The sequence below is a fragment of the Plodia interpunctella genome, chromosome 6 (genome assembly GCF_027563975.2).
Source record: "Plodia interpunctella isolate USDA-ARS_2022_Savannah chromosome 6, ilPloInte3.2, whole genome shotgun sequence".
NCBI lineage: Eukaryota > Metazoa > Arthropoda > Insecta > Lepidoptera > Pyralidae > Plodia > Plodia interpunctella.
The window spans coordinates 10,518,584-10,544,767 of record NC_071299.1 but is presented as its reverse complement, the minus strand read 5'-3'; the positions used below and the strand labels follow the sequence as shown (position 1 = coordinate 10,544,767).

Here is a 26,184-nt window from a genome sequence, read left to right as displayed (position 1 = left end):
ATCTAAATCCTGTTCTACTAATTATTAGAAATGCGAAATTCTGTGAGGATGTATGTGTGTTTGTTACTCTTTACTATTATTATTACTACTAATAATAATTTTTCAACGTGTTGACAGCAAGTTAATTATTTATGTTAAGTTATTATGCACTAAATAAATAATTTTCTATTTCAAGTCAAAATTCATTATTTTGTACCTATACCTGTAGTCTTCAGTACTTACCATTCTACAGTCTTATGATACTCCGAGCCTGATGAGCCTCCGACGGCATATAGCAACCCGTCCATTACCGCTACACCTACCTAAAAAAAAAATTAAAGTGAAACCTACTGAGGAATAAATTGACGCAACAAAAAACAAAAATCTAGATCACTTTGTGGTTAATTCAGGTAATTTTCTTCTTTTCTTTTCGAGTAGGTATGTTATTACTAAGACCGGTGTCAGATTTTATTCAATCCGCCTAAAGGCATCTGACATGACTTTTGACGACCACCTACCGACGTATACGTGGCAAGTAGTCGCACGCACTAGTGAACTTTAGCTGTCAACCAGTATAATATTTTTCCTATATTATAGCAAATAAGAGTAAAAATCAAAATGTTTACATCGCCCAAATCTGTTACACATCTGTTAGACATGGAGCAACATAGTTTAAATATTTTTTTTTCTAGGAAATTTCTTAGATAACACGCCTCGCGTGTTAAACATGCGAAGCAGGCGTGTTTTCACACAGTACACGCGTCTTACCCTGTGCCGGGGGGTGGACATGGGGCTGCACGGGCGCCACATCTCTAGCGCAGGGTTGTATACATCTACCCAGTCGCTGTCGTACGATGACCCTGGGGACGTGTTCCGACCGCCTACTGCGAAGAATAGACCCTGGACAAAGAAATACATTAGTTATAAAAATATACGATATGTGGCGTGTGGTTCCTCCCTCCCGCGGATGTCGTACGAGGCGACTAAGGGACACACAGCCTTGGTAGATAGGCAAAGATAGTAATGATGAATAAGAGTTGATGCCAGCGCGTAAAATTATACTCATTTAAAATTTATCAAAATTTAAAGATTTCTTTTTTGGTTTCTGAGCGTGACACCGTAGTACATTGCCGTAATAATGACCTACGAAGCTTTGAATATAAATTTTGTGTTCGGTAGAACGTTTTGTAAGAAGATGCCTAGCAATGGGACGAAACATCTAAATAAAAATAATTCAATTAATATAAATCACCTTGACAAAAGCCGCCCCCAGCCCCGACCTAGGTACGGTGAGGGGGGGCAGCGTGGACCAGCAGTTGTCGTCCAGGTTGAACGCCTCGAACACCCCGATGGAGTGCCGGAAGTACCCGCCCGCCACGTATATGATTCTGGGTGTGTTCGGCCGCCTCTCCTTCACGACAGGTCGCTTGTGTAGTGTCAGATCCTGTTAAATATATTTGTAGTTGTAATTATATACATTTTCATTCCTATCAGCACTCGATCACAATCATAACATTTTTTTTTGTATAAGCGAACATCACATTGTGCCATTGTGACGCAATGACAACCACACTGCAATGTGATTGGTTCGCTGTGTCTCACTTCGAATCGATTCGACGGTGAGAGGTTAAATGCAAACCAACACTAACCACTCTGTTCGATTTGTTACTTATAAGTTATTGGGATACTTTATGAGCAAGCGGTGAAACAGAACAAAAAAATAAAAAGTTTAAAAGAATAAAAAGTTTATCTATGGTTTTTGAAAAAGGAATGAAAATATCAACATTTTAAATTGTTTATTTCACCATGGTTTGTACATACATCACCATGTTTTAATATCTGTAATAGTGTATTAGTGAACTACATTTGAAAATGTAAACTATTATATTTATGGAAAATTTTTTGTATCAACTTTATTTGGATTTTTTAAAAATATTTTTTTAAATGAGTATTTCCTCACCCAGTCCCACATTTCGAACGGTCAAGTTTAACTCCTTCATAGAGAACTTGATACTGACACTGTTTCTTCATACGACATGACGTCACACGTAAACAAACAAAACCAGATTCGCGCAGTGTTAAATATTAATTAACATATTTTCACTCCATGCGCGGGCGTCGAAGACAACGAACGTTGGACAAGGAATTTAATTAAAAAAAAAAAAATCTAACACTAATAACTCTTCAAACAAAATTCCAAGGTCACTTAAGTTGTAAAAATATATTTGATCAGTTTGATTTTTTAACAATATTTTTCGATATTGGACCTATGGAAGTAGACAAGCGAGTGAGGGCTCGGCCAGCAGTAGAGTTGATATATCATTCGTGCGAATCTGCCCCGTCATGCCTTAGTTAGCGGATTTTTTGCAAATAGATAGGTAATGACACAAGTCAATGCGCTCATTTAGCGAAATAAACTTATGATTCATCCGGCCTTAACATTGAATGAGGAAAGTTATGAAATAGGTTATGCAATATGTTATCCTATCACTATTTCTTCTTTTCGATATACGTTGAGACGATTTCTTCCAGTGGCATAATCGCGCGACACTTGTGAGCGAGGTGCGTGGTTTAACATAGCACCGCTCCATATCCTTCCGTGGGTGCCGTGCGACAACTAAGGACATTGTCTTGGCGGCACCGGCTGATAAGAAACAATAGCATTCCCGAGAGCGGTCGACGTCAGGCAGGCGGCCGGTTGTGACATGCCAGCCGAATCTTCAAAATTTTAACATTCATTTTTACGCCAAAGACTTCGCTGCGATACAGACACAAGTATAGTAAGTCATAACAGGAGCTATTTAGATATAAATAATTATTTCACATGCGTCAAAATTTCTGAACAAATAATAATAATAATGAGCTATGACTGACTTAAAAACATCCTATATATATATATATATTGCCCTGGGAGTATTACGTGCACGTAAGAAATTAATTCTAGTGTATTCTAGATAGTGTACTGACTGAGCGGTGATTTTTTTAAAAGTATAGTGGACAATCGGGCATGCAGGCCACCAGATGGCAAGCGTAACGTAAGATGATCTGCTCGAGTTCTTTTCAAAAACGTGATTGGTAAAACAATATCATGTTTATCATACACTGATAAGATTATAATTCTAATCGTCTTCCTTGTCATTGTCATTATTTATTTTGAGATAATTCTAAGCGACATATGTTTACAAGAAAATATATAAAATCTATTGCGAGATATGGTTTTAGTGTATCATTCATATTTTGAGTTTTGCGAAATATGGAAGGAATTTTTATCGTGGTAAATGTCGCCTCTGATACATAGTGAGCCAGGCCCATTGTTACGTTGCGGCTCCGTTGCGCTCTGTTGTTTTATATAGATTTGATATTGGCGTGCGTCAAAATTCCATACAACGGGAGACAAAAAATAGAATGTTGTAATTTTCCATATTAATATTCCATTATGAACAAACATCAAGACAACACAGAATAGAACCTGTGAGGTTAGCGTGAGATCTTGCGAGACGTCTAATATGGCTGACTAGCTGCGCCCCGAGGCTTCGTTCCCGGGGGAATTCAGGGCAAAATTTACCCTATGTGCTATTATAGAAATGTTTGAAGCAGTCTTCATATACCTTGAATATTTTAGCCAAGTATTCCCTGCAAGCGGGTGCCTTCTCCAGGACACTGCACGTGCTCATCTGCTCCTTAAGGAAATTGGGCGTCAGGTATTGACAGCGGACTGCCTTCAGGATGTGTTCCATGCGCGAGTGACGCCGGTCTTCATCGTATTTCACCTGAAGACAACAAAACATGATACAATAATTTATTATATATATTATTTATATTATTGTCAATATGTCAGGTTCTAAGCAACGTGTCGCGATGAAATCCATACAGATTTTAAGTTAGACCATTCGCTATACATCAGTAAAAGCCGGACCAAATTTTGTCCAGTCGTTTTTGCGTAATGCGCGTACAAATTTTCTAATTAAGATTGTTTTGGCTTCTATTAGTCCCAAAAAGACGCCCCGTAATATTCTGTAGAGACTTACTACGTATTAGATAAATACTGCCCATTTACAGTTTTATGTACAAATTTCACTCGGGAGTAAATCATTAGGGTTAATAGAATTGTTGACATGGGTGCAATTGTAAAAATTGGTTTACCACAAGGCTTAATTCTAGGACCCTCTCTTCTTAGATTACATCAATGATCTGCTATACATGGTCGAAAAGCAGGCTAACATCACGATGTTAGCCTGCTTTTAACCCTAATGATTTACTCCCGAGTGAAATTATATTAATCCCGAGCGAAAGATTAGGAGATGTAATATCAGCAAAGGGCACGCCCTTTGCTGATATTACATCTCCTAATCTTTAAATTAGACCGCCATCCATAGCGAAAACTTTAATAATTTAAATTGTATTTTGTCTGCCTTTAAGAATTGATTCTGCTAATAACTTAGTGCTAAAGGAAAATAAGATTAAATTTACATTTCCATACGTTGCGCCGCTTCTTATTCACCTGCGCTTTGGAAGTCGGCAGTAGACTTAGTTTTAGGTAATTTTTTGACGTTAATAACTCAAGTATATAATTAAAAGCTATTAAGAATTTTGAATTTGAAAAACTCGTGCCGCGTGATCCGGTTTAAGAAATATAAATATAGTTTGTTTAACAACCGCCAGATGGCGATAATGACCAAGGTTTAAAAAACTGAAGTTGGTGACCTAAAACAGTCGTAATTATGTAGATTAGATGTTTAATATATGTACACACACTCAACATTCAGTGCCATTATATTAAAAGCTGGGTGTCTGCTGGGTGTATCTCAGAGGGTTTCGAGCGCTGCGGCTGCGCTGTCATTACAATTTTTCAAATTTTAACAAAATCACAAAATTAGTTTTACTATCTGACTTTAAAATAATTAATCTGTATTGTGGTAATGTCAATTTTATGAATGTTTGATTTTGGAAATGATTCCTTCCTTATGAGGATCTTAATGACAGCGCGGCCGAATTCGGAAAAAGCAATTATTTTTTTTGTTTTAGTACCGCTTATCTGTCATATAATATGTACCTTCAAAAAATTAATACAACGTATGTACCTAAAAACTGAAGCAATAGTAACTGGTACATGCGTACTTGAACCACAAACACAACTTAGCGTACTATGTGCTCGTTTTCAGCAATCATATTCAATTTATGTATTATCACAGCGTTGGCAACGTGGACAAAACGCCAAGTCACCGCTGATACCAGAATGATAAGGTGACGCAAGTAAATAACGGGTTCAATGAAACAGACTGATTGTATTATAAATAAAATAAAATGCGTTTATTTCATACTGTTAGTAATACAAAAACTTAAATTCTATGTTAGTAATAAACACGATAATTAATAATTATCCATTTACTAGTAATAAATTTTGAAAAAATAATTTGCATGCCGACATACTGTTGAACAGTCAACTGAATTTAGACCGTGTTTGCCTGCAAATAAATTCATTTCATTTAATTTCACTTTTTTTACTTCTTTTCTACTCTAGTGAACCGGATATAGGTAATTGTATTGTAATATCAAGGTAAATTTAAACAAGCACTGCAGAAAATTCACTCCTCTTCACAGCTCTATAACTGTATGTTCACTACGGAACTAATAGGTAGTTAAAATAAAATATTTGGAGCTAAGAATTAGATAATTATATTTTTCTTTGTTTTTACAAATTGGTAGATTGGAAACAGAGATCGAATGAAAGGAAAAAGACAATAGAAAAAATTAGATTTGTAGTGCGCGCGCAGGAATCAAATTTAAATTGTCGTGTTCGATAGCCATTGGCTGTTGCGCGAGGGGTCGCGGGCGGGACGATCCTAGTGTTGTGGTGTACTGGCGTAGACACTATAATATATATATACTCTTAATACAAAATATCACCTCAATCCAATATTACGTTTTGACGTGAAAATGTTGCTTTTGTCCGCGGTTTCGTTCACGTTTATTTCGTACGTCCGCTCATAACTTATTAATGAAGTGAAAACTTCTTGCGCGGCGTTGTGCACTTTTTGTGATGGGTAGAAAATGTAAATTCGTGTCAGGACACGTGACCCTGATCGAAAATTCGTAAGACGTCAAAAATGCACAACGTTAATATTCAAGTTTTCACTTCTGCCGGAACTCCCGGAGTGCATCACGTTTGTTTTTTTGTGTGTGTGGGGTCTGTCTCGGGTACTAAGCAACGTATCGTGTTGAAACCTATACCAGATTTTAAGATACACTATACAACTGTGAAAATAGCATTCATTTCAAATCTAATAGTTTTTGCGTGATGCGCGAACAAACATACAGACAGAAATGGACACACAAAAATTTAAAAAAAAAAATGTTTTGGCTTTAATTAGTTCCATAAAGACCCCCATCCCAGTTTTATTATATGTATATAGATAAGTAGAAATTGTGTTTTATGAATGTGTTTATTTTTCAGAAAAAAAATAAACAATTACGGAAAGCTACCTGACGTCGACAAGATAAAACGGTAATCATCTTTTACAAAAAAACAATTCTTAATTACTCAAAAAGTAAATACTTTTTGATTTTTTTTTTCATAATTATGTTGTATCAATATATTATAACTTATATATATATTATATATTATATGCTTTTGGTGAAGAAAAACATTAAGAGAAAACTTGCACATTAGATGAGTGTTTAAATTACAGTTTGCTGTTGATTTTAATATGATAAACGATAAACTAAAACGTAGCTTTGAGTGAATATCAAAATCCAAAACAATCTTCCTCTCTCTTTCATCCTCCCTTATTCATCCGGGGGCTGTAACGCTGCGAAGCCCGAGGTCAGTGTGTGTTTTGTTTTTTGTAAAACTTAAAATTTGAAGACTTTAAAATCGACCATCTGTCTCACCTCACCCCTCTTTGGGAATGTTATTTTTGCCTCTCAGCTAGGTGTCCCTTAGTCGCCACGTGCGACGTCAACACGAGAACATGGAGTGATCCTATTTTAGGGAACCTTTTATAACTTTTCTATAGGTATTCAGCAAACATTAATTGACTATTGTCGCTAGATGGTGCTAGTAGCAGTATCGAAACGAAAGATCAGAAACTATAAAGCGATATATGTACTTTTTAGCATACATTCTCAGAATAATAGATAACAATTATTCAAACTAAAATAGCTTGTTGTTTGTCAAGCGGGATTCCCTTAAACAAGTCGACGTTACGCAAATCATGACAATATAAATCTGTATATATTTGCATGTGAAATGTCGTGTCATTTGGTAAATGGTAAACATTATTAGACACATTCAGAGCGTTTAATATATTTCTTGTGACCGACTCAAATGATAAGTTTGAAGTGGTCACTCTCGTCACATGAGTTTGTAACCCATCTATAGTAATTTTCGTCGACCACCACTTGCATCCGGCGAAGGAAAACATCGTGAGAAAACCTGCACACCGGTTGGCACTAGATGCGGTAGGTAGCAGTAAAATGTCAGATGCCTTTAGGCGACTTGAATAAAATCTGACACCAGTGTTAGTATATTCAACAAGTAGGTTAGTAGATGATTTTGTATCAAGGTCTCCGGCCAGCTCCGAGAGAGAGCCGAAGAGAGTGAGTTTATATAAATAAATATATTAGGACAAAGCACAATGAGCTAGTCCCAAAGAAAGTTCGAGATTTGTGTTATGGGATATTAAGTCAACGATACTATATTGTATAAAAATACATCTATACTATTATTATAAAGAATTCAGCGTTTGTGAGTATGTATGTTTGAGGCGGGTAATCTCCGAAACTACCGAACCGATTTCAAAAATTCTTTCATCATTCTTCACTGTCTTATTCCTCATGGCCGGGGGTTGTGATCATTACGTGGAATGAAACATACACAACAACTTTCTTGGCATTATTAATGAAGAGGTTTGCCATTGCCTTCTCCATATCACACACAAGTTAATGATAATCAACCAGTGTGCAGGTTTACTCACGGGAGTGAAGCCCCGGGCAACATCTAGTATATAGATAAACATCCAAGATCAAATTAGAAAAAGATAATTTTCCATCATGATCCGACTGGGGATCGAACCCGGGACCTCTGGTTTTCAGAGGCAAATACTTTACCACTGTGTCGTCAGATGGTCGTCACATTTGGGCGTCTCATACAATGTCACGTCTTCCGATGACGTCATTTCTTACGCGGTAGACAGAGACAGGAGTTGCGTCCAACCAACCTTAACAATGGTCAACATTAGTTGGTAGCACCATATAAGACTAACATTTGTTAATATTCTTTGGAGAAAAGACCGCAGTGAAGTTTGTTGCGCCGCTTCTTCATCACCTGCGCTTTGGTAGTCGGCAGTAGACTTAGTTTAAGTAATATTTTTGACGTCAATAAGTGATGTATATCATCCTACATTGAATGAAGAATTTTTAATTTGAAGTTGAAGAACAAATGGCAACTCACCCAACTGATGACAGCGTTGTACACCTCTCTCTCTTCTCCAACGTTGAGCTCGTCCTTCCTCACCAGGTTTATCAGTTCCGGCGCTGTCAGTTGCAAGAATTCCTCTTCCTGACACACCTGCGGAAATAAATATAGATAGTAACACGACTCGACATTGTTTTTTTTATTAAATATGTTATTATATTGAACAAAAGTAATTCAATATTTGACGTACGCCAAATATTTTTTATGTTTATAAAAGAATTTGTGTAATTATTTATTACTTATGTTGTATAAACTAACTAAATGAATCCCAGCTAATATTATGAATGCGAAAGTAAGTTTGTTGCCTCTTCACGCATTATCTACTCGACTGATTGTTATGAAATTTGGTACACGGATAGAAAATAAACTGGAACAACATATAGGGTACTTTTTAACCCGAAATTCCCACGGGAGCGAAGCCCCGGGGCGCAGTTAGTGTTGTATAATTAAATAACAAGTTGAAAAAACCATGTTCGTGCAATAAACCGTTGAGGAGTTCCCACGCTTGGAGCCGATAATGGGAGCATCATCAGGTCAAACTAATAATAAAAATGCATTATCAACCAAACTAAACGTGTATACAAAATTTTGGCTCAAACGGTTGAAGATATCTGCTTCAAACTTGTGTTGCAAGATTCCATCCAAAACATGGTTACAAAGCAAGTTATATAAAAGTTTGTTAAAAAAAAATTTGGTACCTGTGTGAAATGTCTCTCAATGAAGTTGTTAGCTTTCTGTTTAAGCTCCGCGCAGCCATGTTGTTCAGCGAAGTTGGCAATTCCAATGGCGTTGGAGGGGTCCAGTTGTCGTTCCAGGAACGCGCAGCACGCCTCGATCACATTCGAGATCTGGGGACGATGGCTATAGTATATTTAGTTTCTAGATTACAGAAATTTAGCCGAGTCGACAAGCTAAGAACTTTCTCACTCTCAAAATCGGCTACATTTTGACGACCTCTGTGACCTAATGGCCATCATGTTACACTTACACTGGAGCTCCCGGGTTCGAACTCCTAACCGGGTCATGGTGGACAATGATCATTTTCAAATTAACCTTGGTCTTGTTGTGTATGTATTTATATATGTTACTAGCTTTTGTTGATCAAAGGGATGTCCTTCTCCATACTTCAAACTACATGTATGTAAAATTTCAAGAAGACTGGTTGAGTAGATAGAGCGCGAACAGGTAACAAACTTACTTTCGCATTTATAATATTAGTTAGGATAAAATATAGCGTCTTTAAGTTAGAACACCTTTGTAAATAAATCAATTTTCATTTGCTAGTCTGTTTCAAAGTTCAACAGATAAGAAAAACACGTTTTAAAAAGTAAAATAATAATAGTAGACAAATTGAAAGCAGTAAATTCGTATAACCGTTACAACGCATAATTTTAGTAAATGTTTACTTGAAACAAGCATACACTTTAAGTCACGCTGGTTTCCACGTTATCTGTGACTGAAAATTGTGACTGAATTTATACACCGTTGTAATAGATAACTATGATTTTCTAGATTAATACCTAGAACCGAGGACGTAGTGTGAATTTGCAATCAATCACTTATCACTATCGAATTGATTACTAAGACGCAGCTAATAACTAGCGTTGTTTGTTGTCGCGTCACAATGCCGCAATTTGATTGGTTAGCTGTATCTCACTTACGACCGAATCAATTCGAAAGTGAGATGTGAATTGCATACTATTTTTTTTATATAAATGTATTTACTTTCCTATACAGTTTATATAATTTTAGAACGAATTATTAATATAAGAGCGAAGTGTATGTGCGTGTGGTTCCGCCCATTCCATGTCCTCCCGTGGATGTCGTACGAGGCGACTAAGGGACACACAGCCTAGACAGGTGATAGGCAACAATAACATTTCCAAGGAGGGTTGACGTCAGGCAGGCGGCCGGTTGTAAAATCACAGCTGAATCTTCGAAATTTTAAGGTTTTTTTTTCATGGTGACACGGGGCTTGGCGGCTTCTCAACCCATGCAGAGGTGAGAAAGTTAAGAGCGAAGTATGAATTTATGAAAAAAAAGTTTTTATTAATGCTGTTTTTTTACTATGAAACTATACTTGCTAATGAAATATCATTAGCATCCAAAATAAACCCTTTGTTTGAATTTTCGTTTAATTATTCAAAAATCTTGTCAAATATTTTCTATATTATATTTTTATTACCGATGTTACATCTTTATTTTCGTTAAAAATATGTGCGCAAGTTGTGGAATCGTGACTAATCTTTAGTCACACTAAAACTAACTTCGACTTCGTTCATAAGAATTCCTATACCATGATGTTATTCCTATACCATATGTTATGTATTTACATTCTATATTTTTATTATTATTTGGTTGAAATTGTTCCTTATGCCAAAACCGAATATTTACTTTATCATATTTTAAGCTTAACGCAGATCTAGACATGTCGCAGTTTCTAATCTGATATTTTTTTAAAATACAGATACAAAAACCAAGAGGCAAATATACATAAGTTTTGCGCTTTCTTTTATGTTGCTCTGTTTTAGATGCGCGATATATATCCATCGAAATGGATATATTCGATTCTAATATTTTTAAACGAAATCTTATCATTCGAAATGATTCATAGGTATTCAACTGTTTTTATGTAAATTCGTATTCGGATAATTCCGGAAAATTATTTGTAACTTAACCAACTTAGGGTAACTTATATGCAGTCGACTGTACTTCATCTATTTCAATTTGTTCTTGATTCTCTTCAATATTACCGATTCGACTGTATATATATATAGTCATGACTTGCGATTGCCGCGCAAACAGTGGATTATTTGATAGCTTATCAAAGTGTTCATAATGCGGCATTACAGGTGATGGCGAATTGATAAACTTTTGAACTCATAGGTTTAGATAGATAAATATTCAGGGTAATTTTTTAAGCTTTTATACAAGCATTGATTTAACTTGGAATGTATGTTATGTATTCTATGTCCCTGTCTCGGGTAGAATCTTGCAATTAATGTTTGAAACAGATATCTTCAACCGATTGAGCTGAAATTTTTGTACACGCAATTAGCTTGGATGACAATGCATTATTATGATAAGCATGGCCCAGAAACGACTCCAGACGTGGGAAGTCCTCAACGGTTTACTGCACGGACGTGATTTTTTTTTTGTCACACATCGAATGCAATGAGATCTCTCAGACAACGATATAAGCTTGTGTCAAAAATGTAATTTTTGAAAAAAAAACATCAGCAAAATCAACCTTGTGTCCCTTAGTCGCCTCATACGACATCCACGGGTGGATTTGCAGTGGTCATATTCTAGGGCGGAACCACACGCTACACTATTTGATGCCTTTACACGACGTTAACACGATAAGAATGAGATGCATTAAGATAACAATTTCATTTTGTTGAAATTGAAAGTATGTGTGTAAAAATATTATTGATAATAAAATAAATTGAATAAATATGTTATGTAAATTACGCATTAAAAATTGAAGCTACAAGGGGAAAAGAAAAGCCAAAAGGGGTATTCATAGATGAAATAAAAGACAAGGTAAAATCGTGTCGTACAGGGAGGTAAAATTTATAGCGGGTAACAGAGTAGAATGGGAAATATTCCATCGAGAGGAACCTCATTCTTAAACATATTTATTGCAAATTATTCTATTCTTACAAAACTTATTGTTTTTTTGTATCATTTTGTTCAACAAATTGACGCCATGACAAGATTTCTGTGTACCCTCACAAAGTGAGGTTACAGAGAAATCTCTAGCCACATTTACATTGAACTGGTATAATGTTGTAGTTTATGTTTTATGTCTTTTTTATGTATATTTTTTATTGACGAAATAAATACATAAATAATAATAATAAATAAATATATTGGGACAAATCACACAGATTGAGCTAGCCCCAAAGTAAGTTCGAGACTTGTGTTACGGGATACTAACTCAACGATACTATATTTTATAATAAATACATATATAGATCATCCAAGACCCGGGCCAATCAGAAAAAGATCATTTTCCATCATGACCCGACCGGGAATCGAACCCGGGACCTCTCGGTTCAGTGGCAAGAACCTTACCACTGCGCCACCGAGGTTGTCCTAATAATAAAGTTATTGTATTCTAATCTCGAATGGAGAGAATGGATTCTCTCTCTAATGGAGAAGGCAATGGCAAACCACTCCATAAAAATGCCAAGAAAGTTGTTGTGTTTGTTTCATTCCACGTAATAACCACGACCCTCAGCCATGATTAATACGACTATGAACAAGAAGAGATTCTAATCTCAATTACACCAACAGCTAACTGTGGCGAAGGCCACAGATTCGCAAGTCTTGGCTCCGGATAGTACATGTATACTGTACAGTCAACAGCACATCAACCTACCGAAATGCACTGCAAACTCGCCGCTATTACCGCGCCATAGAGGTTCATGCAGGTTAACGTGATTGATTGATTTAGCTTAATACAACGGTAGCCAATATGTATCCTTTTAAAGAATTTAGTAAGAAAAAATAGGCACTTACAAAAATTTCTTAGAGAAACACAATATGATCATCCTAAACACGTTGACTCACATTCGTCAATCTCACAAAACTGCAAACAATTCCTGACAAGCGTCTTCCATCCATCCACGAACACATCACACTCAGCTTCCTGGGGTTCAGGAATACGTTGGGATCCGCTAGCATGCGGCACAGCGGAGACTGCGCATGGGATACAGTATGTGTATGAGGTGTTGCGAACAGTTTTCGTGGTTGATGTGCTGTTGACTGTACAAACAGAAGTTGTATATAACAATGTGATACCTGGAACATGGTGGCGGCGGGCAGCAGCTGGCAGACAGTGACCTCCGTGATGCGGACCTTGCCCGTATACATGAAGTAGACCAGCCACGCCATGGCCGAGGGGCACACGCCTTGGAGCCGAACTCGGGACATTTCGCACTCTTTTAGGCCGCTTGTGAACATGGCCTGCGGGGAAATGTATAATTTGACTGAGAAATATTGCATGGGGTGGATTACAGCATCCGCCCCTTATGGAAACTGGGATGCAGCGTATCATTTCAGACCCCTTGTGAATATATCCTGCAGGGAAATGTATGATATGCCTGAGAAATATTGCGGGGGGCGGATTGCTAAGGAAACAAGGAAACTGAGACGTCTCATAATATTTCTGACCGCTTGTGAACATAGCCTGAGTGGAAATTGATAAAATTAGACTGAAAGGTTGCAAACGAACTTCGTAACGTAGTCATCATGCTCGTCCACCATCTGGAAGTTCTAGGTTCATAGATCCATAGGTCTGAGCTTTTAGAGTGCGTGTGGCTCGTTTCTGTGTTTTTGTCTTTGGACGTCCGGTATGAGCATAGAATTTAGTGCGGGCTGTTGAGTTTGTAGGGGGCGGATTACTACTGGAAGGCACATGGTATGAGGGGAAATTAGGAGTCTAAATGACTCCAAATTTCTAATTAATTCCTAATAAGTAATTAATTTAAAAAAAAATAGAAAAATAAAATTTATTATTAAATTACTCCTAGAAATGTACAGTTTGGGAAAGTAAATCAAACATTTAATGACTCCAAGAAATGCACAGTTTGAGAAAGTAGATCAAACACTGAAAATATACCAAACGTAATTAGACTAACCGTTCCGGAGTGGTTACGTCTTGGAAGGATACAAGCAAGGGGTGGATTCAGTAATCGCCTCTCCGGGATAATTATTAATTGAGGAGCGATTAGGCGATTGGACTGAGAAAGTAACAGTAACTTATCCCCCAACTAGAATAAACCAGAAATAAGAAAAAAAACTGTCGTAACCTATACGCAATTTTTTAATTGTACAATGTTAACATAGATAATTTTTATTTCTTTTAAGATAACCTGCACACAATGTACATTATATTCTCACGTGACGTGACGTGACGCGACGCGACGTGACGTGACGTGACGTGACGTGACGTGACGCGACGTCTGAAATTCGACTGTAGGAATTAAGTTAGGTCGGTCAATTGTGCTAATATTATAAATGTGGAAGTTTGTGAAAATCTATTAATGTGTATCTGTTTCGTGTAAAATCTACGGTATGGATTCAACACGGACGGGATACATACTCTGAATGGAAATAACACATACGGGTATTTTAAATCCCAAAATGTGTACAGGCGCAGCTATTTTGCTCCAAATTCATTCAGTCACTAAGACATATTTGTAATTGTCACAGAATGGACATGAAAATAATCACAGATGTTTGTCTGCCATTTTGAGTATACTCTCGTTGATATATTATATATATATTAACTATAAATTTTATTTTGTTCGATTAATTTGTGATGTGTGATAATTGTAATTAAAGAACTGTCCATTGGACCTGCGATATATGCTTTTAATTTATGTACGTGGTGTACATAACTTAAAAGCATCATAACAGTATAAATATAAAACCTACAGGAAACTAAAATCTACTTATTTCTATAGAAATCTCTGCAAATGTTGTTATGTTGTGTGTTCCTTATACTTAAATGATATATTATAAAACAAAGTCTTCTACCGCGTCTAACGTCTAACGTTCGCGATAAACTCAAAAACTACTGCACGGATTTTTATGCGGGTTTTCACCAATCGATAGTGTGGTTCCTGAAGAAGGTTTAGGTGTTAATTTATTATGTTTTTACCAGAGCGAAGGCGGTAAATTTCGGGGTAACTTTATGGGGTAACTTTATATACCTTAAAGTATGGACTCCCAGCTGCCAGGACGACTTTGTGCGCGTGGAACAACTCGTTGCCGACCTCTAGAACGACGTCGGTAAGCATCTGGTGGGAGCGCATCGTGAACAACATCTGTCGGCAAAATTTTACAATATATTAGTCACATAACTTCACTACATAGCATAAAACTAAGTCGCTTCCCTCTGTCTGTCCTTATGTATGCTTCCATTTTTCAAAAATACTCGGGTTTTAAATATAAGTGGAGTGAGTCAAGGGTAACGTTTAGGTGTATAATTAGTTTGTTTGTAAACTCTTTATTGCACGAAGAAGGAAAAAGACAAAGGCGGACTTATCCCAGAAAAATATTTCTTCCAGTCAACTCGGTTCGCTCGGGTAAAAAATTATTATTATGATAAAGTTCACGATAAATTAATTCGGTGCAATTAACTGGGAGCATATTCTGGATGCACAATCAGGTCATATTTATCATAACAATGTCTCGTGTTGAACTTTGTAAGGCATGTAGAAGTGGGTGAAATTTAACTTGCAAGATTTGATTACAGGCAAAATCGGGACATGTGAAACTAAACAAAAGCTTGTAAAACGTTATCTAATAACGAAATCACTGACGTCAACACTCTTTGGGAATACCATCGTTGCCTATCAGCTGTTACGTCGTTGTGTCCCTTAGTCGCCTCATACGACTACTACGTGAGGATATGGAGTGGTCCTATTCTAAGGCGGAACCGCACGCCGCAAACTTTGTTTTATACTATGTAATGATAATAATGATACTAATACATAAAACCTATTTCCTCGCGTTGCGATGGCGATAAAGATGCGCACACATAGCAATTTATGTGCATACGTTGGAGACACAACGTCTCCATAGATCACACGGGTTAACGAGAAAAAATAGCACACATACAGACACACATACAATATTCATTCATAAGTGCTCATACATATGCTAATGTATTATGTAAATGTGCCAATTGAAACGGATCTGCGAAACCAATGGATAATAAAAAATGTTTATCGTCAAGTTAGCTTGGTCGAGAGAATATATATATAAAAATATTATATATATTAAACAAATAAAAAACCTAGCGGTGGTGGTGTAATAGTTAAGACACCCGCTTGTGGATCGAAAGGTTCGTATCATAGTCGTGCCATATGAGTTTGTATACAAATCTGACTCTTGCTTCCCGTGAAGGAAAAAATCGTGAGGACTGCATACTGGTGGACAGCTTAGTTCACTAGTGTGTATGCGACTACCCGCCACTAGATGGCGGTAAGCACTGGTAAACATCACGTTAAATGCCTTTAGGCGACTTGAATAAAATCTGACACCAGTATTAACAATAACATTCTCGATATGGTGATAAAAAACTTAAACACACTATTTATTCAGTGCTACGGCTTTGACGGGGTAGACATAGTCAACGAACTTATTGGGGGATTTGAGATACGGGATAGTGAAGAATATTAATTTTGTTATGTTATACAAATTTCTAAAATATTTTTAAAGGAAACAGCTCACGTGATTTTATTTGATATACAGTTATATGTTATCATATCGATAGCATCCTAATATTATAAATATGAAAGTATGTCTGTCACGCTTTCACGACTTCAAATGTTGTTCAATTGATTTCAAACTAATTTTGAATTTTGCCGCAAGCGAACCAGCGGTTAATAGCCAGTTTTCGAATAAGACTGAAAATAGTGACGGAGCAACATAACCAAGCTAAATAGACCATTTGTTGGACCTCAATATTATTGGTAAAGCAATCCAGTGTTCATCTTAGCGTATTTTTAATTTGCAAACACTGAAACGCGACCTTTTAATACCTCACTATGACAGTGCAAAAACTGTGTTTATAACAAACGTACGATATAGAGAACAGGGTTGTGTTTTGACCATGGATGTAATCGGAGTACCTACTAATTCCATGGTTCTGGCTTCTGAGTGATGACTGCGGGTTTGCATTTCACCTCTCACCATCGAATCGATTCGAAGTGAGACGCAGCGAACCAATCACAATGCAGTGTGGTTGTCGCAAAGTCGGTTGCATAATTTTAATGATCTAAGCATACATAGGTACAGACAGACAGCAAAAGCGACGGGATGCAACTTTGACTATGTAATTATAATTTGAAATCATAAAAAAAAATAATTTTGTTTTATGTGTTCTAGGGAATTACGTGTCTACAAAAAACAAACATTAAATCTCTTAAGCTGTAATATACAGAAATACATTATTTATTTACGGTAAACAAAGGCGCAGTGTCACAATATTTTACTACAGTATTCGCTCTAGTCACAATGACTTTGCAGAATACTCTCATGCGTGTATTGTAATCAAAGAATATATTAAATGGACAGACATTACATTATTCCATGTTAAATTGGAATCAAAGGTGAACTCTTATCTACACTAAAAAAGTCTGTCTTTAACTGTGAAACTAGCTTTTGCCCGTGGCTACGCCCGTGTGAGTTTCCCATGGGAATAGTCAGGTATTATTTCGGAATGAAACACTATGTCCTTCCCCGTAAATGAAACTACATGTATGCAGCATTTCAAGAAGATTGGTTGAGTAGCGTGAAGTGGTTACAAACTTACTTTCGCATTTATAATATTAAGTTAGGTAGGACTAGCATTAGACCTGCGAACCAATCACATTTTTGAAACCTATCACATTAGTTCGTATCTGATTTATCTAAAGTAGTTTTCATCATTTACCTAAAATTGTTTGACGACCTCGGTGGCACAGTGATAAAGTACTTGGCTCTGAATCGAGAACTCCCGGGTTCAAATTAATATAGTTAAATCGGTTCATATTAAAAAAAAAAAAGACAACAGCTTAATTTTATAGAAGCTAAGTAAATTTTATATAGCTGTCCCGCGCGCGGGACATTAAATTATGGACTCAAAAATCAGAACGTCCCGCCAAAATCGGGACGTCTTTCAACGCTGTGTAAACGAATACTCCACCGACAAGAGCTCTTAAATAAGAAAAAGACGTAACAATTATAAAAAATGCAGATTTCAAAAACAAAATGTCAAGTTATTAATCCGCCAACTCCTGATCCTAGGATCAGTTCAGACACTAGTGTCTGAACTCAGGCAGTAGGTATCGCACAAAAGTGAAAACGTTTGTATGCTTTATCAGTGCTCACATAAATAATATGTCGCGTCATGCATACGTAGCGACGTCGTCATAATTACGTCAAGATAAATATTTTTTTTATTGTGGACAATCAGGTGATTGTGAATCTGCCCAGTTATACCTATGCTAACCAGACTGGACACATAGCAAATTGATTACAATTTTTTTACACTTTCGTTATTTAAATTATGATTTTTATTATCACGGAATAATAATCTCGTGTTTATTCTACTAAATATGAACGAGCAATGTTTGAGCCTTGTTTCAGCACAGTAATAATATTCATTACTATGGTTTGAGATGCATACTCTTTAGGTTGACATTTCAGATGTTTATTACCCTTCATCTCATCTGATAAGTCTCGGTTTCATTTTCGGCCTTGAAGTCTGGGGTCCGTTTAAAATCGCAAACATTTAAATTTTGAAGTTTTACGAGGCCACTTGCCTGTCGTTAAATCACTTTTATAATGACGTTGTTGCCTCTCAATTTTTTACCCCTCAATCGCCTCATTATCCTTACACAATTTAATACAAAGCCCTCTCTGCCGCGTCTGACTGTCCATCTGTCTGTTCGCGTTAAACTCAAAAATTACTGCACGGATATTCATACGGTATTCACCAATAGATACTGTGGTCCCTGATTAAGGTTTAGGTGAATAATTTATTATGTTTTTACGCGAGCGAAGCCGGGAAGGGCCGCTAGTATCGTCCATAAAAAGAAAAAAAAAACAACAAGTACAGTTTAAAACTAATAATAAAATGCTTTTTAGATAGGCGATTTAGAAAAAACTAACATACAAATATGTGTGTGGAGACTGTGGAGGCTGATCTAGGTGGATTGGAAGCTGTCAACTGGTGAACCACAGCGAAGAACAGAAGACTATGACGCTCTCTCGTGGCCAAGATCTACTTTTTAACGACTACTTCTAAACTAAAGTTCTTGCCTCTGAACCGAGACGTCCCGGGTTCGATCCCCGGTCGGGTCATGATGGAAAATGATCTTTTTCTGATTGGCCCGGGTCTTGGATGTTTATCTATGTATATATTTGTTATAAAATATAGTGTCGTTGAATTAGTATCCCATAACACAAGTCTCGAACTTACTTTTGGGCTAGCTCAATCTGTGTGATTTGTCCTAATTGTATTTATATATACTTATTTTGTTCAATATGTGACCAACAATTTAATGTCCGTGCAGTAAACCGTTGAGGTACCCGGGGCCGGAGCCTTCCTAGGGTGCACCATTAGGTTATGCTTAACATAATACTGTATTGTCATCCAAACTAAACGTTTGTATAAAATTTCAGCTCAAAATGGTGAAGTATCCGCTTCAATATTAATTTGTAATATTGCATCCGAATAGACATAGGAATATACGTAGTTACATTGCAAGTTAAATAAAAGTTTGTAAAGAATATTGACCTTCATAAAATCGCCAATATAGTTGCCCATGCAAAAAGTCATGTCACCAATATCATTGGCGCTGTAACCCACTGCCCCGTCCAGCATAGCGTCGCTCACACTCGGCAGCTCGTCCAGGAGATTGCCGGAGAGGTCGTCATCGGTCTCCATATTTTCTCCTACGAAAAGAGAAATTAAAAAGATTAGATGAGATATAGAATCATGAGAGGAGTGCGGTGTTCCGCCCTAGAGTAGTTACTCTAGGGCGGAAACCCCACTCCTAGTAAACACAGATAGTAAATAGTCACACGATGAGGATATTTTTGTGTTTGTAATATCTTTAACCGGCGGCCCGTTCCGGATTAACTCGAGTAAAAACATAATAAATCACCCCCTAAACCCCTAAACCTTCCTCAGGAATAGCTCTGTCTATTGATGAAAACCGCATGAAAATCCGTGCAGTCGTTTTTGAGTTTATCGCGGTAGAGGAATAGAGGAGGAGAGGTAGACTTGTAAAGATGTACAAAGAACACATGACAAAAATACGTACACATCAAGAAGGTAAAAATACAATGGCGGACATAACACATCAAAGGATCTCTTCCGATGGTTTAAAATGATTTATTATTTACTCAAAATATTTATTTACTAGCTTAGCCCCGGGCATCGCTCCCGTGGGAATTTCGGGATAAAAAGTACCCTATGTGTTACTCCAGGTTATTTTCTAACCGTGTACCAAATTTCATAACAATCGATCCAGTAGATAATGCGTGATGAGGTAACAAACAAATTGGGATTTGAAAACTTTATTGCAAATTACAAAAAATGTAGGGTTTACCGCGTATCCGAAATTTTGTTCACACATTCGTTATCAGTGCCAAAAAAAACCACATGCACCAGTATTTCTATATTGGATTGGGAAAAAAAAATACAACAAAAACTCTCTCTTGATATACGGATGGTTATTGGTGTTGTTATACAATTAAACACGAACAAAATCGCGGCCACATGCTAGTATACAACAGATTAAAAACAATTACAAAATTAATTCAGCCAAGAATTGAGCTAACACTTCGCAACCGCGAAATACATACAATACATTTGTAAAATCATAGTGAGTGTGCACAATTTTTGGAGATGTATGTAAGTAAATTATATATGCTATTTATTTACTTATGTTGTCGTAATATGTAAATGGAAATTACGAAAGTCAACATGAAAAGGTACAATTATCAATGACGACAATATTTTTTTAAATATAATATTTAATTTTGAAAAAGAAAAACCCGACTGGTATCCAATTCATTCATCCATCTATACATACATATTATAATAGAACTGTAAACGAGCTATGTCTGTACATAGAAGATATTAAAAAATGATTACAAGGGTCTTTATAGCACTAATAGAAGCCAAAAAATTTTTATTTTTTATTTTTGTTTGTCTGTATGTTTGTTCGCACATAACGCAAAAACTTCTGGATGTAATTCGATGCGGTTTTCACCGATATATAGGGGATAGAGTCTAACTTAAATTCTGGTATATGTTTCATCGCGATACATTGCTGAGAACAATAGTGACCATAATAAATTATTAGCACGACGAATTAACACGGACGAAAGCTCTATAGTTAGAAATGAATAATGCATTTTAAGGTTTTCAAATTCAAAGGTTTTAAAAACATGAACTCTCCTTTTGAGCAGTCGGGGAAAACACGTAATTGTGAACAGAGGGCGAAGTGCGGGTTTGCATTTAACTTCTCACCATCGAATCGATTCGAAACGAGACGCAACGAAGCGAGCGGTTGTTGTTGACAATGGCGCAACGTGATTGGTTCGCTGCCTCTCACTTCGAATCGACTCGATAGTGAGAAGTGAAATGCAAACGCACACTAAGCCCACAGAATGTGTTGGGAACGGATGTAAGACAGGAAATAGATACTTGAAGAAGTTGTAAGTTGCAGACATATCTTGTTATAGCAATGTAGATTAATATACATACTGTTCAGTACATATATTTCGTGGGAAACCCAGGGTCAAACTAGTTAAGATAACAAGAAGAACATGTTACAAAAATAACTGTTACTATATATATATATACCAACATTGTTACAATTGCCCATTAGTACTCCAAGGGGAGGGCCTAGTTACCTGGTCTCTGAGCACAGGTCTCTGAGACCTATTTCATGAACCAGAACCAGGAACTTCGCAAAGTTTACAATGTCACAGCTAGCTTCAACAATACATCATTATAACTTCTTAGTTACAACGACATTATTTGTGAATAGAAAAAAATAAACGATTTTATTTTTAATACATTACTAGCGGCCCGTCCCGGCTTCGCTCGCATAAAAACATAATAAATTATACACTTAAACCTTCCTCAGGAACCACACTATATTTATTTTTAATACTTTACTAGCGGCCCGTCTGGTGAAAACCGTATGAAAATCCGTGCAGTAGTTTTTGAGTTTATCGCGAACAGACAGACGGACAGTCGCGGCAGAGGACTTTATTTTATAATATGTAAGGATAAGTATTATATCATCAAGTAGGGAAACAGGCATGCGGCCTTCAGATAGGAAATGGTACCTATTGATGGAACTACAGCCTATGAACGAATGCAACACGGGCGTTGCCTACTTTGTGGTCCAGGGACAATGGCTGTCTCAGCCTTAAAGTGGAACACAACAATGTAAGCAATGCTGTTGGTTTTTTATATATTATTAGAAAGAAAAAAAAAAACATTGTAAGAAACAATAATGGTAAGCCGATCTGGCATGATAGGGACCAACACTGTTCAAATGAGTTTCTTTCGGCATTTCTTCTCAGCAGTGGTCGTTCCGAAATGCCAGTAGTTTGTAGCTTGTGAGAAATAACTATAAATATAAAGATTGACGAGAAAAAGTGCCTGTGAAGGTCTAATTTCTTAATAAATGATTTGAATTTGATTTTGAATTTGGCGGTTGGAATAGATGAGAGGGAGGTGAATGGTTTTCAGACCGCTGAGGCCGCGCTGTAATTAGTAACGATCCGTCGTCAATTTCTTGAACGACGAATAATTTTCAAAATCAATTATTCTTAAAATTGACATTAGCACAGTGCAGATTAATTATTTTAAAGATAGATAGCAACATTTCTTTGTCTGTCAAAACGCTCTAAGAAACACGCAGGTGTCCATGCAGACGACCTTTGTACCAAGGTATGTATATGTATACTTCTGGTGCAAAGTAAACTTTCGCTGCTACAATTTTAGAAGACAGTAGGATTCAATAAATAAATAAATATACATAAATATATTAGGACAAATCACACAGATTGAGCTAGCCCCAAAGTAAGCTCGAGACTTGTGTTATGGGATACTAACTCAACGATACTACATTTTATAACAAATACACATAGATAAACATCCAAGACACGGGCAATCAGAAAAAGATCATTTTCCATCATGACCTAACCGGGGATCGAACCGGGGACCTCTCGGTTCAGGGGTCAGTACTTTACCACTGCGCCACCTAGGTCGTCAAAAGAAAACCTTAAAATTTTGAAGATTCGGCGGAACCGGCCGCCTGCCTGTCGTCAACCCTCCTTGGGAATACCATTGTTGCCTATCAGCTGTCTGTCTAGGCTGTGTGCGTACGACATCCATGGGAGGATATGAGTCTACTAACGCCTCCTTCTTAATAAATTAAATCATCAAGAACTTAAGTAACATAAGTAATAAAATATTTACCATTTCTATTTAAAAGTGTATCCAACCTCATATTGAAATAATAGGTAATCCGATTGCACCAATTCACTAAACAATAACTAAACAATCACAAATCACAGATAAGTATACACTTTTAACCATATTCTATAATTTATCTCTTTACTGTATTGATTACAAAAATATATTTTTATTCCAAAATAGTTATTTTTAATTTTACAACTGGCACATTACAAAGAATAGTTTGACTGAAGACGAGGCTATAATCATTAGTATTTTATTATAAAACAGATGTGGCGGTGACGGCGGCACCACTCGCGCGGTAGCACTGAGTGCTGCCGCGCCCGCGATCGACAATGACTCAGCACCTCCAAGGGTAATGTTGTGCCGAATTGCGGCCATGACACTGAAGTTTTCTTAATCTCTTTGCTTCTGATCCCTATCCTAATCCTAACTAATATTATAAATGCGGAAGTAAGTTTGTTACTTCTTCACGCTCTATCTGAAGCGAAGAAGGACATAGGGTATTTTCCATTCCGGAAAAATAACAATATGTATTGTTAGTAAAATTGCATTCTCATTATCAGATATTTGTTGAGAGATTTGGCTAATTACTACTACTAGCACTAGAGAGACTTTTTCTTTATTTTTGCTTAAGTTTAAGAATTTAATGCAGATTTTATTGTTGATGATTAAATTAATTCATCACTTCATTAGTATAAAACCAAGTCGCTCTTTTCTACTACACAACGGATTTTGATGCGGGTTATTTTAATAGAGTGATTCAAAAGGAAGGTTTAATTGTATAATTTATTAGGGTTTTACCCGAGTGAAGCTGGGATGGGCCACTAGTTAGTAATAAAACTTTAATGTGTAATCACTAGCTATTGCTTTTATCAGATGCTAAAAGATTAATAAATCTGATTCACAAAATATATATACCTACATGCAGTGAATCATGATATATTTTGATCTAACAGACACAACCATCTATACTATTATTATATTGTAATACAATTTCAGAATGATCCTTTCCCATAACCTACATACATATGTATAAAACTTTTAAAATAAAAGAATCCAACCAAAAATATGCGAGGATGAGATAAGTAATTTACTTTAAAATTTATAAATGATTGTATACACAATTAATTAATGTAAATAATTTGTGTACCACACAATGTGTAGGTCGCCTGCATATGGTCTCTGTCCAGCAAATTAAACTGTATGGATTTATTTCGGACAGTGACTTGATCCTTTAATTATAATGTTCAAGTGTATGGGTGTGCTTTTGTTAGTGTTTGTTTGTATACTTATTAAAAGAAAATAAAAAACTAAATGGTAACTACCAACCCATATTACTTCATCACATTGATTTGTAAAACTTATTTAGTTTATTATAGTTATGCGGACACACACTTAGGGTTATGTACCACAAACATACACACTCACAAACACTTCCTCGTTATAATATTATTATGTATGTCTAGTAGTATTCTATTATACACATACATTTTATTAAATAAATTGTACTAAACTCCAGTAGTTAGGATTTTTCTGATATAAGCTTGTGTATAAGGTGGCTTTGGGAACTAATCAATTCTATTATTGCTTTTCACATTAAATCACAGTGACATAATGTAAATACCTATATTTGGTACATTACATAGAAATAATGTACCAAATATACCTAATCGAATATACCTATATTTGGTACATTACATAGAAATGCACTAGTATTTCTATTTCTAATTTATTAATAGAAATTAGTTTAAAATATATAAAACAGATTGTAATTTTGTATTAATTTTTCAAAAAGTAGGTACATCTGTAAAGATAAAGGTCTTGTTTCAGAATATACATTTGATTGTCAGTAAAACATGCATAAACATTCTAAACTTACCTTAAATTGTAATTGAAGTAATAATCACTCTCAGATCAGTCAATGGGTTCAAACCAATTCCTTTACAATATTCCCTAACTTTCAAACATATCGCATTCCTAAAGAATTCACGTCGGATTAGATAAAATTGACGATTGAATCAACTCTATCCAGTTTTTCTTCCTTGTTGTTTTGTTTTAATTAGTTACATCCAAGGATTTATTCGCGAATTCAATCCTTAATGAGCCATGGGAACTGTTTCCGTATATATAATTCCGTAGCTATAACTTGATTCAATGTAAACTTCCTATGCGATAAGATTTTAAGCAAAAATATTTTAAGAAAGACACCAAAAACAAAAAAATATCTGACTATGATAAGAAAAAGAATCGGACGAAGATACAACTCTGTAAAGTAAAATTCTGTTCAGCCTGCTGCTGTCTTCTGACTGACATTTTCTAGCTGGACTTTGATTTTGACAACCATTTGACAACACATAATAACAACAATAAATAAATGACTTTGACATTGAAATAATATTGCCAGCACGGAAGACAAAGATCTCTGCAAATAGGTTACTACCACGTTTATAAGTTACATCGGCAATATTCGACGGCGCAGAATAGCGCGTCCTACCGCTGAATCAAACCGAATACAAACTCAATAAAATAACGACCATATTACTAGGACATAAGTCTTAAAATCCAAAAAAAATCAATGATACGTGCGTAAGACGCGACGGCGCGGACTCCAGACATGGCGCGTACGCGTCAGCCAATAGCGGACAGGTCATATTTTCGCGCCGTACAAAAATTAGACTTCTGAGCAGGTACATCGATGTAACTTGTAAAAGTGGTA

General features: G+C 36.2%; 1 protein-coding gene across 2 annotated transcripts in view; it reads right to left on the bottom strand.

Annotated features, from left to right (window-relative positions):
- The window catches only part of Keap1, a 31,298-nt gene extending 5,517 nt beyond the window's left edge, over positions 1 to 25,781 (bottom strand). The window contains exons 1-10 of one of the 2 annotated variants that reach the window (XM_053746281.2): positions 25,348 to 25,781; positions 19,758 to 19,915; positions 15,181 to 15,294; positions 13,265 to 13,429; positions 9,154 to 9,303; positions 8,432 to 8,548; positions 3,588 to 3,749; positions 1,232 to 1,423; positions 748 to 879; positions 223 to 302 (exon numbers count right to left, since the gene is read on the bottom strand). In XM_053746281.2, coding sequence (XP_053602256.1) covers positions 223 to 302; positions 748 to 879; positions 1,232 to 1,423; positions 3,588 to 3,749; positions 8,432 to 8,548; positions 9,154 to 9,303; positions 13,265 to 13,429; positions 15,181 to 15,294; positions 19,758 to 19,907 — 1,262 coding nt within the window. In that variant the 5' untranslated portion in view covers positions 19,908 to 19,915; positions 25,348 to 25,781. Of the gene's footprint in view, positions 1 to 222; positions 303 to 747; positions 880 to 1,231; positions 1,424 to 3,587; positions 3,750 to 8,431; positions 8,549 to 9,153; positions 9,304 to 13,264; positions 13,430 to 15,180; positions 15,295 to 19,757; positions 19,916 to 23,468; positions 23,760 to 25,347 lie in introns of those variants that run through there. The other variant, XM_053746280.1, reaches the window with a different exon arrangement.
- Between the last annotated feature and the right edge of the window lie 403 nt (positions 25,782 to 26,184).